At 47.5% G+C, this 18,237-nt stretch overlaps 1 protein-coding gene across 1 annotated transcript; it reads left to right on the top strand.

Moving 5' to 3' along the window:
* The first annotated feature begins 1,189 nt into the window (after window positions 1-1,189).
* Window positions 1,190-4,753, top strand: LOC148128446 (vomeronasal type-2 receptor 26-like). Its single transcript, XM_087949082.1, has 3 exons — window positions 1,190-1,441; window positions 2,830-2,956; window positions 3,589-4,753. The coding sequence occupies exons 1-3, from the start codon at window positions 1,190-1,192 to the stop codon at window positions 4,497-4,499; spliced, it is 1,290 nt and encodes a 429-aa protein (XP_087805208.1). The 3' UTR covers window positions 4,500-4,753.
* The last annotated feature ends 13,484 nt before the right edge of the window (window positions 4,754-18,237 follow it).

Genomic DNA, 18,237 nt, shown 5'->3' with positions numbered 1-18,237 from the left:
ATCTGGTCCAAGGCACTGATGATCTCTCTCTTTCTTAGCTAATTGGCATTCCGATAGTAGATCTGTTCTCCAGTTGTATAAGAGGAAGTGAGAATGCATCTCGTGATATAATTGTGAGATGTCTTTAATTCAAATTTTGCAGTTCTAACACAGAGAATTTGGGAGACTTAACAGGTTTCATACCTTTAATTGTAATAATTATATGCCCTGATTTAAGAAAGATTGAATAAATTCCCAGTTAAGCTCTCAGGATATTATTTTGTCCACCTCCAAGATATTCTACTAGCGATGTGATTGAGTTTGTTCTAATAATGATATGTATAAAACCCCAAACCTCAGTTTGATGTAAGGGCTTGTGAGTAACTTTGAGATTATATATTGTAATAAATGAAAAAGAAACAAGTGATTTTTTTTTAAAGTTCAAGCAATAAATTCACCTGTATCCTTTCTCTAATTGGCTTGTGTGAAGCCATATCCAGGGTCAGTGAAGATTTCGCCAGGTAATGAAAGGTGTTACTTGCCTCACCATCAAAGAGGCATCTTGACTATGGTGTCATATTCCAAAGACTATAACTTTTGATTCATCAATAATCATTAAATTATTATGTCAGTAGTTTTCTTAACAGTCTACACACTCCAGTTTATATGATAATAATCTCATTTTATCAGCATTCCGAAATGCACTTAGCACCTTAGGCATGTGCACTTCAGGATCCTTCCTTAGTGCACAGAAGTCATTGATATCCAGACTGAAGAACAAGGGTTCAAATATGTTCCTTGTCTTCCCCCTTAGTAAGTATCGATTCTCCTTCTTGTTGCCCTATTGAACTCAAACCTCCCTCTCAAACAGGGGCTGGATCAGGGCCAACAGTCTGAGCACTACTTTAAGGGCAATCCATTTCCTCCATAATGCTTCTGTTTAGTATATCAACTGCTACACAAACTTCTATAAAGCAACAAACTTTGGTTTGCCTGACTGAAGTGTGCTACTAGAGGAGCAAACATATTGGACAAAGTATATACCAACATCAAACATGGCTATAAGATTATACAATTACATTTGGCTATAAGATTATACAATTACATTTGTGACAATCAGACCATATGTCACTGCTTTTAGCACCAGCGTACGTCCCTCTTAGGAGGCGGGCTCTGCCTATAATAAAGACAGTGAAATCTTGGCCAGAAGATGCTTCCCAACAACTTCAGGGTTGTTTTGAGAACACAAATTCATCCCTTTCTGGCAAAGAATGAGTTTTGCAATTTTTCCATCTTTATTTTGTACTTGGACCAAAATGAAGAGGTAGCAGCAGATCTGAACATCAGAACCTGGGTGGTTCTCCCCAAGTTGGATCACATTTATCTGCACCCAGCAACTTTTGAAAGAGGGAGACTTATTATCAGTCAAGATGCTCTTTTACGGTTAAAGTTGCTCAATAAGGTGAGAGAAATTTTGGTATCTTTTCTCTGTTTTCCAAAGCCTTATGTCCCATTTCCAGTGGGCAAAGCCTAAAGTCTCCAGGGTGGTTGGCCTTCCATGCCAGTTGGTGTCTTCTAATGGAAGTTCTTCAAGAGACAGGACCCCAAGTGGAGTGGCTTTCCCATGTTTTATGGAAAACTTTCAAGATCTTACTGGTCAGAGGTTTCTTTCTTCATCACAGTTTAATTTCATATTTAAAAAATCTAATGGAATGAAAGTTTCCTAAATCTTTTACAGTAAACTTTCCCCCACAGCACGGGGGGTGGGGGTGTCTCAGCACTGAAGGGCCTCCAAGGAGGGGGAGGGTCAAACATGGGGTCCCCTCCTCTCCAAGGGCATGTGGGGCAGGAGGGGGACATTGAAGACTGGAGGGTCACCAGGGAATCAAGGATTTCCCCCTTTTTATAAAAAGAATGTTTCTCCTCCTTATCACCCAGCAGAGGACACACACACCAGCCAAGGGGTTTTAATTTTACTCCTAGCAGCTAGGAACAATGGATGGGCAAGAAAGTCAGCTGAGAAGCCACAAACTGCTTCAGATCGTATTCATATACCACATTTAATGTCCCTTCCCCACCACCATCCTGTCAGAGCTGAAGAAGCTTCTGGGAGGAGAAGCAAAACATCTTCAAGGAAAAACCAAAAAGTCCAGCTGCCTCCTGAAAAATAAAAAGCGCCTTTGGGACAACCAGGACCTGGATGGCTGAGAATCTCCATAGACATATAACTCGCTTAACCTGGTCACTTCACCTATGGCTGCATTCCCTCTTGTAACTTTTCACATGGTTTGTTTTCTGAGGTTGAGCCTGTTGGCCGAGGGGTCAATCACGGGAACCCCAAAATGCATTAATTCAGTTGGAAACAAGACAAACAAGAGTTGACAAATGGAACAAGCTGGGACGCTTTTCTTCCTGCAAGGACTGTATTCCCACAACCTAGGCTGAGGAATTAATCTCTCGGCCACCCTGAGACACAATGCAGGTCCAGGGGCAGCTTCCTGAGAGCCTTTAACAAACCACGGATGGTGGTAGCTGCTCCCCCTCCTCTCCCCTGGGAGTTTTAATATGACTACATCATCATGCTTAAATCTTTTTTCACTTCCATCCCGGTAGACTTTATTAAATAGAAAGTACTTTATTGTAATGTTAAATTCCAAAAGCAAAAGGGAAGAACTAAATGAAGGATCTGCCAGTTGTTCTACCTTCTGCATCTGTTTAAAAGTAGTCAGAGATTTCTTATTTACCTCAGTGAACCCAGAGACTGTTTGGCTAATGTTTTGTCTACCTCCATTTCACATAGATGGAGAGTCCTAAGATATATTCTTTGGCATTCCTATTTTCTCTGCTCAGTCCCTGCCTCAGTCCAGATGTGTGGAAAGTTGTCATGCTGGATTTGTCAAGAGGGCTCGAGAAGGAGAGCCAGTTTGCTGCTACGACTGCGTTCCTTGTCCGGAGGGGACCTTCTCCACTCAGGAAGGTGGGTGACACCAGAGGAAAGGAAGGTTTTGTTTAACTGGATCCATCCAGAGCATTTTCATGAAAAACATGTGGAAAAACACATTGAAGCTTAGCTATCTTATCTTCCTGCTTATTTTCACAATGCACAATTTCTAATCTAAAGGGATCAATCAATCTTTTCTAATCAAAAAGATCTTGAAGGAGCAGCTAGATAGGAAGAAAGGCAGATTGTGCAAGCTATACCATTTCCAGGATAATTCTTCCATGCTTTAGTTTGGATTTATGCTTCCATGGTTTTTTTCTAGTAACATCTCACTTCTTTGAAACTTTAGGAATTGTCTTAGGTTCCTTGCTTTTCCACATCTAAAACAGACTTAGCAATAGCAATAGCATTGAGTGCTTTACAGCCCTCTCTAAGTGGTTTACAGAGTCAGCATTTTGCCCCCAAGAATCTGGGTCCTCACTTTACCCACCTTGGAAGGATGGAAGGCTGCATCAACCTTGAGCTTGGTGAGATTCAAACTGACAAATTGCAGGTAACCGGCAGTCAGCAGAAGTAGTCTAACCACTGCACCACATTATATCATCCTCCAAAAATTATGTATAAAAAGTTGTATATCATATATATTTATAGCTTTTTGGATTTTTCAGATACAGAAAAATGCACCAAGTGTCCGGATGATAAATATCCAAATGAGGAAGGAATCCAATGTATCCCAAAACTTATAACCTTTCTGACTTATGAAGAACATCTGGGCATCATCCTGGCATCTTTTGCCCTATTCTTGTTCCTAACCACAGGCCTTGTTTTAACCATCTTCATTAAATACCGAGAAACTCCCCTTGTCAAAGCCAACAACCGGGACCTCTCCTACATCCTCCTGGTCTCCCTCCTGCTTTGCTTCTTGTCTCCTTCTCTCTTCATTGGTCAACCAAGGAAAGCCACCTGCCTTCTTCGACAAACGGTCTTCAGCATCATCTTCTCAGTTGCTGTTTCTTCCCTCTTGGCCAAAACCATCATGGTGGCGGTGGCTTTCCTGGCCACAAAACCAGGAAACCGAGCAAAGAGATGGTTGGGGAAGAGCTTGGCCAACTCCATCATCCTTTCTTGTTCGGCTGTCCAAGTGCTCAACTGCTCCATCTGGCTGGGAGTTTCTCCCCCCTTCCCTGACTCTGACCTCCACTCCCAGCCTGGAGAGATCATCCTGCAATGCAACGAAGGGGCCGTTGTCATGTTCTATGTCACCGTCAGCTACATGGGCTTCCTGGCTGCCATCTGCTTCATGGTGGCTTTCTTGGCCAGGGATCTGCCTGGGGCCTTCAACGAAGCCAAGCTGATCACCTTCAGCATGCTGGTCTTCTGCAGTGTCTGGGTGACTTTTGTGCCCACCTACCTGAGCACCAAAGGGAAACACATGGTGGCTGTGCAGGTCTTCACCATCCTGGCCTCCAGTGCTGGTCTGCTGGGCTGCATCTTCATCCCCAAGTGCTACATTATCCTTCTGAGGCCAGAGCTGAACACAAAGGAGCATCTTACAGCCAGAACAAATGTAAAAGCATGAGATATAACATCATTATTATAGTGGAAGAATTGTTAATGTTTCTTTTATTTGACATAACAATCATGATATTTAAAGAATTGTAAAATGTCAATTTATTTGAAAGAATACATTAATTATTTCCACTTAGACAATATCCATGTGTTAAAAGAACATCATATCTATATGCTTCCAAATGGGAAATGTTTGGATTATTGTAATTCGTGTAAGTCTTTTCATCTCAATAAATCTTGGTAAAGGGAATTTTGTGAAAATCATTCAGAGGAATTTGTTGTTCAATGAATTTGACACCTTATTCGTACTGATAGCAGCTAAAAATGTATCTATGAGAGAATGAATAGGAAAAGTGGTAAGATGGCTTGTGTGGGAGACAAGCTCCAACAATGTTGTTTGACAATCTCCATGAGAGCCATTGGCCACCCCACCAAGCCAGAGAAGGCAGAGGTCTCCAGGGCCTCTTGCTTAGATGTTCTCATCCAAGGAGACCTAGTTAGCGCCCCTTTCCCATAGCTGCTTCTGCCCTGTGAAAGAAGCTTCTCCATGAGATCTACCATCCTGTCTCCATCCCCTGATTAAAACCGGTTCTTTCCCCCAATGCTTGAGTTAGTTGAGACCAGAGTCCAGAAGATGCAGAAGGAGGAGAAGCCTCACGGGAGAGTCAGGCTGCATCCTGACCAGATTGGGCTCCTTGTGGCTGCACTGTGTGAATAGTTGCAAGCAGGAGTTTGGGGGCATCTCAAACTCCACCAGAGGAAAGAGGGTTTCTCTCTCTCTCTTTCTCTCCAAGGTGGGGAAGCCCAGCAGTGCAACCCTTGAAGGCCTCACCTGGAGGTTCACTTCAGTCCTCTCGGGCTGCTTCCAGCCCTGGAAGCCCCAGGAATAAGTCCTACCAAGGACTTTGCTCCAGGCTCCCTGGAAGTGAGCGGAAGGGGGGAGAAGAAAGGTGAATATTCTGACTGTGAGATCCTGAAAGTCTCTGGAGATAAATTTCAAGGAACTATAAAGCAATAAAGGCAGTCCTCCACTGATGACCACAATTATTGTTGCTAAGTAAGTTCTGTCTCGCTTTACCACCTTTTTTGCCTCAGTGGTTAAGCAAATGAGTGCAGTCATTAAGTAAATCATGCGGTCGTTAAGCAAGTCTTGTGGTGACCCCAATGACCCCAAGGTACTGCACGCATCATAAATACATGCCTGAGTTTTGGTGACGTGACCATGGGGTGCTGCAACGATCGTTAGTGTGAAAACTGGTCCTAAGTCACTTTCCTCAGTGCTGTTGTAACTTCAGTCCCTAAACAAATGGTTGTAAGTGGAGGACTCCCTGTTATCCTCAGAGCCATTTTTGACAGCGAGGCTACTGCCCTTAAGATCCCATCAGAATGGAGCCGGGAGGGACCTTGGGGTCATCTAGTCCAACCCCCTGCCCAAGCAGGAGTCCCCGGACCATTCCATGCAAAGGAGTGGAGAAAACATCCTGGGACGGAGCCCCCCACCCACTTCTGAAGGCAGCCTCTTCCCCTAGTCCATGGGGGTTGGAGGGCTTCTGGCCTGGTCCTCAGAGGGCAGCTGGAGGGACAGGAGAGGCCGTGACTTCATCCTTGCATCCCCCCCTATAAAAACGCAGAGAAAAGGCCGGTATTCTCGGTCCTCCTCCTCTGGGGAGAGAGCCTTGCCAGGTGTCAGCCTTCAAGATTTTCTCCCTTTGCTTTGCATCTTTAGGCTGTCATAAATAATGAGGGGAGGAGGGGGGAAATGGTTATGGGAGGTGACCTGGAGGTGTTACAAACCAGAACTATATAATCTAGGGGGGGGTAGATTCTTGCTTAGGTTTCTATCCTATGCTATGTGCAGCTGTAACTCTACCAAAATATGTCAAGGTCAATGGACAGAAGCCTCATCACCACCTGGAGATACCCACATGATGATATACACAACTTTTAATTGGATGAGCCAATTGAACTATTGGGGGTGGGAACATTGCCATTACTTTGTATATGTGATTTACACGCCCATTTTCTCAGATTCAGAATTCTTTTGTTGCTACCACTTGATTTCCAGTAAAAGATATCTTTTCTCTGATTAAAGGAGTCTAAGTATTTCTTTCTTGGATTTTGAATGGAGCACCAGCTGACATTATTCTGAATCTGACCATTACCAGCCCACCTGGACAATTAATAAATTTTCTTCCGAGGGGGTCTGAACACAATGTCAAATCCAGCCAGCAACCAAGAAGACCTGGGAGCAACTGGAGGACAAGATTCTCTGCTGCTAGAGGAAGCAGGGGAAGCTGACTTGTTAGCAGAACTAAATCTTGGGGAAAAACCAGCTGTAAAACCCAAATGGTCCCTGGGAGTCGGTTGGAAGGATCCTGAGGAAAAGCTTCCTCCAGGAGTGACCACTACCCGTCGGCGTGGAAGAGAGGAGCCATGGCAAGAAAAGGAAAGAAAGAATTTTCTACTAACTCAAGCCTTGCATCTTCTAAATGAAGCTTTCAGAGAACCTCAAACTGATCAAAGGTATGAGGGAGAGGAGGGGGAGGGAGCCCCAGCCAGAAGAATTAGAGCAGCCACCCCCATAAATCAACCTGGGCCGGCGCAACAGGCAGCAGCAGCCCAGGGGCACCCAGTGGGAGGAGTAATTGCCAGAAGATGTAGAACTCCAAAGGTGCCTCCGTTGGAAGTAAAATATGGGGGGATCCCAAGGAGTTAGGATTCTTCCTGGCACAAGTCTGGAGCCATATGGAGGAATATGGAGGGGATTTTTCCTCAGAAGCAGCCAAAGTTAGATGTGTTACCAGGGCTCTGGAAGGAACAGCTGCAAAGTGGATGGTGACTTTGCATAAGGATAATGCCCCTCAGCTGATGAATTATGATCTGTTCATGACTGCGCTGTGGGCCAGGTTTGAAGACCCACTTGCTGAACGCAAGGCCAGGATTAGGATGAAGACAATAAATCAGGGGAAGAGATCAGTGTCCAGCTACACCCAGGAATTTAGAGAGCTGGCATGTCATATTCGAGGCTGGTCCCAGGGAGCCCTGATAGAAGCATTCAAAGATGGGTTGAATGAAGAGGTATATCAAAGCTGTATTGCCAGAAGAGACTCCAGTGAGCTGCAGCTGTGGTACGTGCTGGCAGCAGAGGTGGAAATTGATCTGACCTGAAACAGATGCCGAGGGGTGGTTTGGTTGGAGCAAGTCCTCCCCCACCAGTCCTTGAGAAGCCTTAAAACCCCAAAAGGGAGGAATGGCGGCAAAACCCAAGACCACTGGATGCTTCCAATGTGGGAAGGAAGGCCACCAGGCTGCAGATGCTGGCCAAGTTGGAACCAAAGGGGGCGCCAGGAGGAGGAAAAAGACCTGAAAAAACCCTAGCGAAGCCTCGCGAAATGGCGCTTAAAGTGGACGAGGTTGTAGAAATCACTCCTCCGAAAGGAGAGGAGCTGGGAACTCCAACCTCTTCTGAAGAGAGTGAATCCGAATCGGAAGATGACTCACTGGTAAGTCCAAACAAGGGCCCTATGACCATTCCAGTGAGATTAAGGGTACCCACATCAGGAGCCAAAGGGGAAATGCTGGCCTTGTTAGACTCTGGGTGCACAAGGTGCATAATCAGCTCTGAGGTAGTGGAGAAAATGGGCTTAAGGCTAAAGACTTTAAAAATGCCCATAGCCTTTTGCCCACTGGATGGATCGGTAGCTGGGGGCGGCCCTACACATTTCATAACGGAACCAATAGAAATGACGATGGGGAAGCATAGAGAGACTTTGTGTTTTATTTTGGCTCCTGAGATGGAGCGCCCCCTAATACTGGGTTTGCCCTGGCTCCGGAAATGGAACCCTCACGTCGATTGGAGGAGAGGGTCATTGCGCATACATACTGACCAATGCCCAGAAGGGGAGGGGCAATCTCAACCTAAACTCAAGAATCCCACTGAGTTGGCCTCCACTGGCACCGAGAGCCTGAAGGGGGAGGAGAAAATTCTAGAGGAATATTGGGACTTAAAGGAAGTATTCAGTGAAAAGGCCTCGGATGAGCTTCCCCCCCATCGCTCAACAGATTTCAGTATTGAAATTTTACTCGGGGTGAAACTCCCAAAACCGAAACTGTACTTGATGGCACTGCGGGAGCTAGAAGAGCTGCGGTCATTTATCGATAAGAATTTGGAACGTGGTTTCATCCAACCTGCTAGACCCCGGGTAGCAGCCCCAGTATTGTTCCGTGAAAAGAAAGATGGCTCCTTCATTTATGTGTTGACTACAGAAACCTGAACGCTATTTTAGTGGAGAACATGTACTCCCTCCCTTGATGAAGGATATGTTGGCCCATTTGGCCAAAGGGAATTTTTTCAAAACTCGACTTGAGAGAAGCATACTACTGAGTTCGAATTAAGGAAGGGGATGAATGGAAAACTGCTTTTAACTGCCCCATGGGTTGCTTCCAATTCAACGTTCTTCCATTTGGCCTACAGGGGGCCCCTGCAGTATTCATGCAAATGATCAATCAGGTGTTGCATGAACATCTAAATAAAGGGGTGTTGGTTTATCTTGATGATATTCTTATCTACACGGAGACTTGTGATGAACATGTGAAACTAGTGCGGTCAGTTTTGGAAAAACTTCGAGCTGCTGAGCTGTATGCAAAGTTGTCCAAGTGTGAATTCCACCAGGAAAAAATTGACTATTTAGGCTATCGCATCTCACATGATGGCATAGAAATGGATCTGGGGAAGGTTTGTGCCATTTTGGAATGGGCCCCTCCCGCACCAGGAAAAAACTCCAAAGTTTCTTGGGATTTGCTAATTTTTACTGTTAATTTATCCCTGCTTTTGCGAAGATTGCAATGCCTATCACAAATCTTTAAAAACCAAAGGGAGGTGAAACCGAAGCCTAGTAAACCACTGGAGTGTCAAGCCGCTTTTGAGAAGCTGAAACGACTGTTTGCTGCTGAACTCAAGCACCCAGACATGGACGCTCCTTTTGTAATCCAAGCTGATGCAAGTGACGTAGCAGTTGGGGCAGTGTTACTACAAGCAAATGAGATGGGGACTCTGCAACCGTGTGCATATACTTCCCGCAAACTAACTGAAACCGAAAGAAGATGGACCATCTGGGAAAAAGAAGCTTTTGCAGTTCGCTGGGCTCTGTTAACCTGGAGGCATTTCTTAGAAGGGGCAAAACACCCATTTGAGGTGTGGATGGATCCTAAAAATTTGGAGGCTTTGAAAACACCTCGGAAGCTGTCTCCCAAGCAAGTTCACTGGGCACAGTACTTTAAGCGCTTTAATTTTTCATTGAAGTACATTCCAGGGGGAAGAACTTCATGGTGGATGCTTTATCTAGATTACCTCAATATAATAGTGCTCGCCAAGAAGTATTATGGCCTATTGTCCCAACCAAACAGTTGGCAGCTCCAGTGGTTACCAGAGCCCAGAAGAAGAAGGAGGTTGATTTATCAAATGATTTGACTGCACAATTAAGAGATGCTCTAAAACTTGATGATTGGTTCCTTGCTCACTCAAATAACTGTACGGTTAGAGATGGATTGGCATGGGTGGGGGCCAAATTATATGTACCAGCAAAGCTGAGAAACCAAATATTACAGCAAGCTCATGACTCTAAAGCTGCTGGACATTTTGGACTCATGAAAACCTTACACTTGGTTAAAAGGCAATTTTGGTGGCCTACCTTGAAAAAGGACATTGAGACTTATGTGGCTAGCTGTTCTATCTGTGCCTCAGTCAAATGGCCTCCTGGTAAACCAGCAGGCTTACTACAAAATGTGGCTAGACCAATGGCTCCATGGAAGGAAATTTCTATGGATTTTATAGTGGAATTACCTGAAAGTGGGGGGAATACAGTTATTTGGGTAGTAACTGATTTGTTTTCCAAACAGGTACATTTCATACCTTGTCCAAAAATCCCATATGCGAAAACGTTGGCTAAACTGTTTATTTTACATATCTACAGGTTACATGGGGTTCCTGAATGCATAATCTCAGACAGGGGTGTCCAGTTTACCTCAAACTTTTGGAAGGAGTTCCTGAAGTTATTGGGTTCCGCCCAGGGCTTAAGCTCTGCCCACCACCCACAAACCAATGGGGCTTGTGAGAGAACTAACTCGGTATTGGAACAATATCTTCGATGTTGTATAAATTATCAGCAAGATAATTGGGCTGACCTATTGCCATTCGCTGAGGTGGCATATAATAATTTGGTACATAGTAGTACTGGGTTTACTCCATTTAAAGTGGCTTCGGGACAAGACTTTGTACCCATACCTGAGCTTCCACGGGAGAAACCTAACATTCAGTCATTAGATGAATGGATAACACAGCTCCAGCTTACCTGGCTGGTTACCCGTAAAGCATTAGATGATGCTCAACAAGCTCATAAAAAATTTGCACATAAAAAGAGAACTCCACAAAAACCATATCAAGTGGGTGACAAGGTCTTTTTATCTACCAGATATTTGCAGACCACACAAAAGTCAAAAAAGCTTGGACCTAAGTATGTTGGACCCTTCTTGATTGAACAAATTGTGAACCCTGTGGCAGTCCAATTGAAATTACCAAAAACTCTTTGACAGATCCACCCTGTTTTCCATGTTAGTTTATTAAAACCTGAACATATCCCCGACTTGAGACCAACTCAGGTTGATCCCCCTGTACCATTACTAATTGAAGGTGAACAACATTTTGAAGTTAAAGAAATTTTGGATTCTCAAAAATGAAGGGGTCAACTCCAATATTTGGTTGCTTGGAAACATTTTCCCCCTTCCCAGGCTGAGTGGGTGAATGAGAAGGATGTTAGAGCTCCTACACTTATCAAGGCATTTCGTACTAAATATCCTGATAAACCCTACAAATTAGTATGATGCTGTTACATGTGTATTTTCTATTACCTTCTATTTTTATCTTTTTTAGGACTAACGTCTCTTTTGTAGGAGGGCCGAATGTCAGCCTTCAAGATTTTCTCCCTTTGCTTTGCATCTTTCGGCTGTCATAAGTAACAGGGGGAGGAGGGGGGATGGTTATGGGAAGTGAGCTGGAGGTGTTACAAAGCAGAACTGTATAATCTGTGGGGGGGTAGATTCTTGCTTAGGTTTGTATCCTATGCTATGTGCAGGTGCAACTCTTTATCAAAATATGTCAAGGTCAACGGACAGAGGCCTCATCACCACCTGGAGATACCCACATGATGATATATACAACTTTTAATTGGATGAGCCAATGGAACTATTGGGTTGGGAACATTGCCATTACTTTGTATATGTGATTTACACACCCATTTTCAAAGATTCAGAATTCTTTTGTTGCTACCACTTGATTTCCAGTAAAAGATATCTTTTCTCTGATTAAAGGAGTCTAAGTATTTCTTTCTTGGATTTTGAATGGAGCACCAGCTGACACCAGGACACCCGGCCTCTCTCGCAGCCCCAAGGAGGAAAGGCTGCCCCACCCCACTCACCAGGATTGCTCCTTCTTTCATCACCACATCTCAGCCTTGTTTCCTTTCAGCAAGAAAAGCATATTTGCTTCCCACAGATGAATGTCCAAATCTGGAGCTCTGAAACTTGGAGCCGAGTCCTTCTTCACGGGCTCATTCCCAGCCCTGCAGAGGAGCCTCTTCCCCCCTATGATGAAGGGAAAGGCTGGGGATTTATTTCTTCCTCCCTCTTGGCTCCCCAGGGAGTTTTCCAGCTGCCACCTTGGAAACCAGTCCAGTGAATGGAAAAATACAAGGAATAATGCAGAATTATGTCCTGTCCTGAGCCAGGAAGCCCTGAATGTAGAGAATTCCTGGCTTGGCCTAAGATTTAGGCCTTGATTGTCCCTGCATAATTTCAGACTCTGGCCCTCCTGCTCTCATGGCCGCTTTCCCCCTTGAGAGGTTTCTTTCAAAAGGGGACAGATCAGTCCTGCAAGACTCATTTCAGTCCATTTCCAGGTGGACAGTTTAAAATAAATCCTCATTTTAATCCCTTTTGACGCAGGCAGCCTCATGGACGCACCCAAAATCCAAGGCCTGAATGGCCCCTTCGGTCTTCTCTGGTATTAGAAATCCCTCTTAAATTCTAAGATTCCTCCCCTCCCTCCTCTCATCAAAGCCATTGCGTAAAAGTGGGGAGGGGTCCAATGTCCAGAGCAGAACCGGGTGGCCAAATTCAGGAGTTGAGGGGGGTCATTTCCAGTGGAGGAAACCTCCTCGGGAGCATCTTGGTAGCCAGCTTGATCAGAACCGCTGGTGCCTGTTGCCCTTCATCCCACACTTGCCAATGAAGACGACTGGCATTCCTCCATTAGACCTTTGTCACCTGGAAAGCATCCACCCACCCCAAGAAAGCTACCTGGGGGGAATATCTAAGGTGACACTTTCTGAGTGGCACTTCCTGAATCCAAGACTGAGCTCTTCCCTCCTTGAATCGCCTGCCATGAGCCCAGTTCTCCAGGGGTCTCCAAGAGGGGGGAAAAGACCAGCCAGGACCTGCAGAGACCTGCAGGCATGGAATGGCCTCCCTGGGAAGGTGGAGGGTTCATTCCACCTGGGGATCCCTAAGGAAGGGCTGGACAACCACGGGGGGCAGCCTTCCCAGCCACACAGCCAGGAAACCACCCGAGGAGGCGGCTGGGGAGAAGCCCGGCCACTTCTGCCTCCCTCTCTGGCTCTGGAGCTCCCCTTCCCCCCTGGGCTGCCTGGGTGGGAGCCTCTCCTGTTAGATCGGGTACAAAAGAGATGTGAAACCAGTGCACTTCAAGCTCTTTATTTTATGTTAAGATTTGTACAAAATCTTGGAGCCGCGGCAGCCCTTCATATAGGGATTGCTCGCGGCTTGTCGGCCAATGACAGGACTTTGAATCTCCCACGATTGGCTCGGCCAATCACGGTTGATTCTTAGGAAGCCAATCACGGCCGTTCAGTAGACCAATCAGGATGCGGTCCGTTTGGACCAATCAGATTTCAGTTTTTGGAATATGTTAATATAGAATACCCCCTCAGTCCTACGTAACGCGGTCACGTATTTGCGCAAATAGGCGGGGCTTCGTACCTGCCTATTTGACCTGCGCGGTTCAGTTGATGTTTGGTCTTCGACCGGTTCTGACGGACTCCTCGCCGCTCTCATCCCTCTTGATGGAACCACCTGGAAGGGTGAGCTGGGCCTACTGCGATAGCTCCCTCCTGGTCTACCCGGGCTGGTTGAGCTGCCAGTTCCGCTGTTCCTGCCTGGTCTTTCCAGGCTGGTTGAACTGGCTTGGCTGCTCCTTCCAGGTGAAGCTCCAAGTTGTTCGTCTGCCAATGGTTCGTCGTCTACCGGTGAGTATTACTGGTTTATTTTGGCTTGGGGGTGTTCGGTTTGTGTTTTAGGATTTTCTTTTCCTGTTTGTTTATTGCTTGAGGTCCCCCCCCTCCGGTTTCTTTATTAGTAACTTTTTGCGGTGTTTGCGGGCTGTCTGTGTTGTCGGTGGCTATTCTTGACCTTAATTGGTTGATGTGCCATTTCCAGCTTCGTCCATCATCCGTTTGTAGCTGATATGACCGGGGGCCTGTTACCTGTGTTATTTTTGCAGGTACCCAGAGCGGGTCCCCTCTGAAATTTTTGCCGTAGACTGTGTCTCCTGTGTTAAATGTTTGGTGTTTGTTTGATGAGTCTGGGGGTTTCTCGGGGTTGTATGTGGGGTGCAGTCTATCTAGCTGGGATCGTAATTTTCTGCCCATGAGTAGTTCTGCTGGGCTCTTGTTGGTCGTTGTGTTGGGTGTTATGTGTTGTATTAATAGCATTTTATTTATTTTATCCTGCATGTCCCTGGTTTTGATTTTTTGTATGGTGTTTTTTGTGTAACGGACCATGCGTTCCGCCCGCCCATTTGCCACCGGATGAGCGGGCGCTGTCAACGCATGCCTTATGCCCCGTTCTGCCAGGAATTTTTCGAATGCTAGTGTGGTAAATTGTGGCCCGTTGTCTGACACTAGCACGTCTGGTAGGCTATGGGTGGTGAATAGTTTGTTTAGCTTTTTGATAACGGCCTCCGTGGTGGTGGATTTCATGGTGCTTACCTCCAGCCAGTTGGAGTAAGCGTCGACCGTTATCAGGAATGTGTGTCCCTTGGTAGGTCCGGTGAAGTCTATATGGATCCTGGACCATGGTCCCCTGGGGGTTTCCCATTCCAGGATTGGGGTGGAGGGAGGGTTTGGTCTGGTCTCCTGGCATTTCCTGCATGAGGCTACCCAAGTCTCAATCTGTTTGTCCATTCCTGGCCACCAGGCGTAACTCCTGGCCAGGGCTTTCATCTTAACTATGCCCGAGTGCCCCTCATGCAACATGGACAACACCCTCTTTTGTAGAGTTTCAGGGATCACAACCCTGTCCCCCCAGAGTATGCAACCCTTCTGTGTAAAGAGTTCGGTTTGCCGGTTTCGAAAAGTTCTAAATTGTTCACCGCTGTCGCTTTTCTGGCCACACTTTTTCCACCCAGTTCAAGACCTGTGCCAGACGTTTGTCTTTATTAGTTTCTCGGGCAATGTCTGACGCGGTCAGGGGTGGGTTGGGTAGTGTCTCTATGTGCAGCACTGATGTTGTGGGTGCCGGGTCATCCTCCAGGTCGGGCAGGGGGGAGTGGCTCAATGTGTCTGCATGCGTGATGTTCTTCCCGGGTCGGTGTGTCAGCTGGTAGGTGTAGGCGGCAAGGAACTTGGACCACCTTGTCATCCTTGTCATCCATGTTCGGGGTGGCCTTGTTCCCTGCCAGTATCCCTAGCAGGGGCTTGTGGTCAGTAATAATTGAAAAGGTCCTACCGTATAGGTATTCATGGAACCGCTTCATGCCGGCAATTACTGCTAGGGCCTCCTTGTCCAGCTGGCTGTAGTTCCTCTCCGGCTTGGATAGTGTCCTCGAGAAGAAAGCGATGGGTGCTCCTCTTCCGTCCGGCAGTATGTGGCTGAGGATGGCTCCGACGCCAAAGGGTGACACGTCGCAGGTCACGGTTAGCCGTAGGGTCTCGCTGTATTGGATGAGGACTGCGTGTGATGTTACCAGGTTTTTTATTTGTTTGAATGCATTTTCCTCCCGCTTCCCCCAGGCCCAGGTGGCTGTTTTGTCCAGCACCCTATGTAGGGGTTCCGCTAGAGTCGCCTTCTGGGGCAGGAAAACATTATAAATGAGTCCAAGAAAAGCCTGCAGTTCAGTCTTTTTCCTAGGTCTAGGGGCTTCTTTGATGGCTTTAAGCTTTTTTTGTCTAGGAGGTACTCCAGGAATTCAACTTTCTCTGTGCAAAGTTGACATTTTTCCTTTTTAACTTTTAGCCCGGTGTCTTTGAATTTCTGCAAGACCTCCCTTAGGTGGCTTTCTAATTGGGTTTTATTTGTAGCTGACACCAGTACATCATCGAAATAGGGTACCACCCCTTTTATTCCTAGTAATAGTCTGTCCATCAGGCTCTGGAATACCCCTGGTGCCACGCCTACTCCAAATTGGAGCCGTTTGCACCGGAATGCCCCTCGGTGGGTTACGATGGTTTGTGCCTCCGCGGTCTCGGCATCGACTGGCAGCTGCTGGTATGCCTGCGCCAGATCGAGTTTTGCGAAGACCTTGCCTCCCCCCAGTGAGTGCAGAAGGTGCTGTACCACTGGGATGGGGTAGGCACTCGGCTTCAGCGCATGGTTGAGGGTGGCCTTGTAGTCAACACCGATCCTTACGGACCCATCCGGCTTGATCGGGGTGACTATGGGGGTTTCCCACCGGGCATGGTCTATAGGCTCTAAAACCCCTTGCGCGATGACCTTGTCTAACTGCTCATCAATTTTGGGCTTGAGCGCGAATGGCACTCGCCGTGGCTTAAGGCGGATTGGGGCAACGTTCGGGTTTAGGCTGAAAGATATTGGGGACCCCCAGTACTTGCCTAGGTCGCCGTTGAAGACCTCCTGGAAGTCCCTCACGAGCGTTTCCTCCCAGTCCACCTCGGCGACGTGGTTGATGCCCGTCACCTCGATCCCCAATGGTGCGAACCATTGCAGTACCAGCAGGCTTGGGCGGTCTTTGTTCACAACAGTGAGCGGAAGTACCTCTGTGCGCCCCTTGAAAGTTATTTTAAAATGTCCAATCCCGACCACAGGGATGCAGTTTCCCTGATAATCTTTCAGGGTCAGCTTCTGGTTTTCTAGTTCGCTCCTGTGGATGGTAGGCACCAGGCGCTTGATTGTACACCAGGAGACCATGGAGAGGTAGGATCCGGAATCTACCTCCATCTCACATGGCTGGTCTTTGATGCCTACCTCCATGTGCATTTTCCGGGCGTTGAGAGTCGTTGAGTGCCCGATGATGACCGCCTGATGGGTCTCTTCTTTTCGCCGGGCCTCGCTAAATCACTTGTTCCGCCCGTCCTGGCTCCATTGGCTCTCGGCGTGTCAGTCTCTGGTCCTGGGGGGGTGCCGTCTCGTCGTCGGGGGCTGCCGTCTCGTCGCCGGGTCTGTGGTTCCTCTTGTTCTGGCACACCTTGGCAATGTGCCCCCGTTTTTCGCAGTGCCAACAGATGGCATTGACGAATCGGCATTCTGAGTGGGGATGATCGCCTCCACACCGGGCGCACTGGAACCCCGACTTACGACCTCGCCGATCCCGCCAGACTCGTTCCACCTGCAATTGATGGATCTCCTCCTCATCATCCTCGGTGTCTGAGAAGGAGTCGAGGTCTTTGTGGTGTGTGGTGGTGGTCTTGTGGCTGGCCTCAGGACGTGCTTCCGGGGTTGGTGCCGTCTCCATGGGTGTGGGTCGGTCTGCTGCATTCATCTGCTGCATCCGGGCTGCGGACTGCTTGGTGGCTTCGGCTGCCGTCGCTTCGGCGATGGCCTCAGTGACTGAGATGTCTGCCCTTGCCATCAGCCAGCTCTGGAGGATGGGGTCCCTGAGCCCGAGGACCACGCGGTCTCGCAGGGCCTCGTCCATGTCGATGAAACTGTACATGCCCCCGAGGTCCCTGAGTGTGGCCACGAAGTCGCTGATGCTCTTGCCCTCTTTCTGATCCCTCCGATAAAATTCGTGCCGTTGGATGAGGTTGGGCACGGCGGGGGCGTAGTGGCTCTGCAGCAGTTGGTCGAGGTCGGGCCAGTCCATCTCTTTCATGTCTGCAGGTTTGGTTAGGGCTTTGGCCATCTTGAACACTGCGGGCCCGCAGTGCATCAGGAACATGGCCCTCTTCTTCTGTCTGTTGGCATCCTTTAGATTTCTGCTCTTGAGGAACATTAGGAATCGGTCAATGTATGATTCCCAGTCCTCGGCAGCCTGGTCGAAGGGTGCGGGTGGTGAGGTGTTGCTGGCCATTTCGTTGGGGTTTCGGCGTCTGTTCACCACGTGCTCTGTTGGTCTCGGTGTCTCACGATCCCACCCTCGTCGCCAGTGTTAGATCGGGTACAAAAGAGACGTGAGACCAGTGCACTTCAAGCTCTTTATTTTATGTTAAGATCTGTACAAAATTTTGGAGCAGCGGCAGCCCTTCATATAGGGATTGCTCGCAGCTTGTCGGCCAATGACAGGACTTTGAATCTCCCGCGATCAGCTTGGCCAATCGCGGTTGATTCTTAGGAAGCCAATCATGGCTGTTCAGTAGACCAATCAGGATGCAGTCCGTGTGGACCAATCAGATTTCAGCTTTTGGAATATGTTAATATAGAACATCTCCTCTCCCAGCCTGCAAGGATCCTCCTACTCCTCCCTCCATGCAGGGAAGCTCCTCCTGCTCTGGGTGATGGGG

The sequence above is a fragment of the Notechis scutatus genome, unplaced genomic scaffold (assembly GCF_049901735.1).
Source record: "Notechis scutatus isolate UNSWTSFEM ecotype Mainland unplaced genomic scaffold, rNotScu1.2 NSCUSCF71, whole genome shotgun sequence".
In the NCBI taxonomy this organism is placed as follows: Eukaryota; Metazoa; Chordata; class Lepidosauria; order Squamata; family Elapidae; genus Notechis; species Notechis scutatus.
Note: the sequence above shows the minus strand (reverse complement) of the source record. Positions and strands in the feature narration are given on the sequence as shown.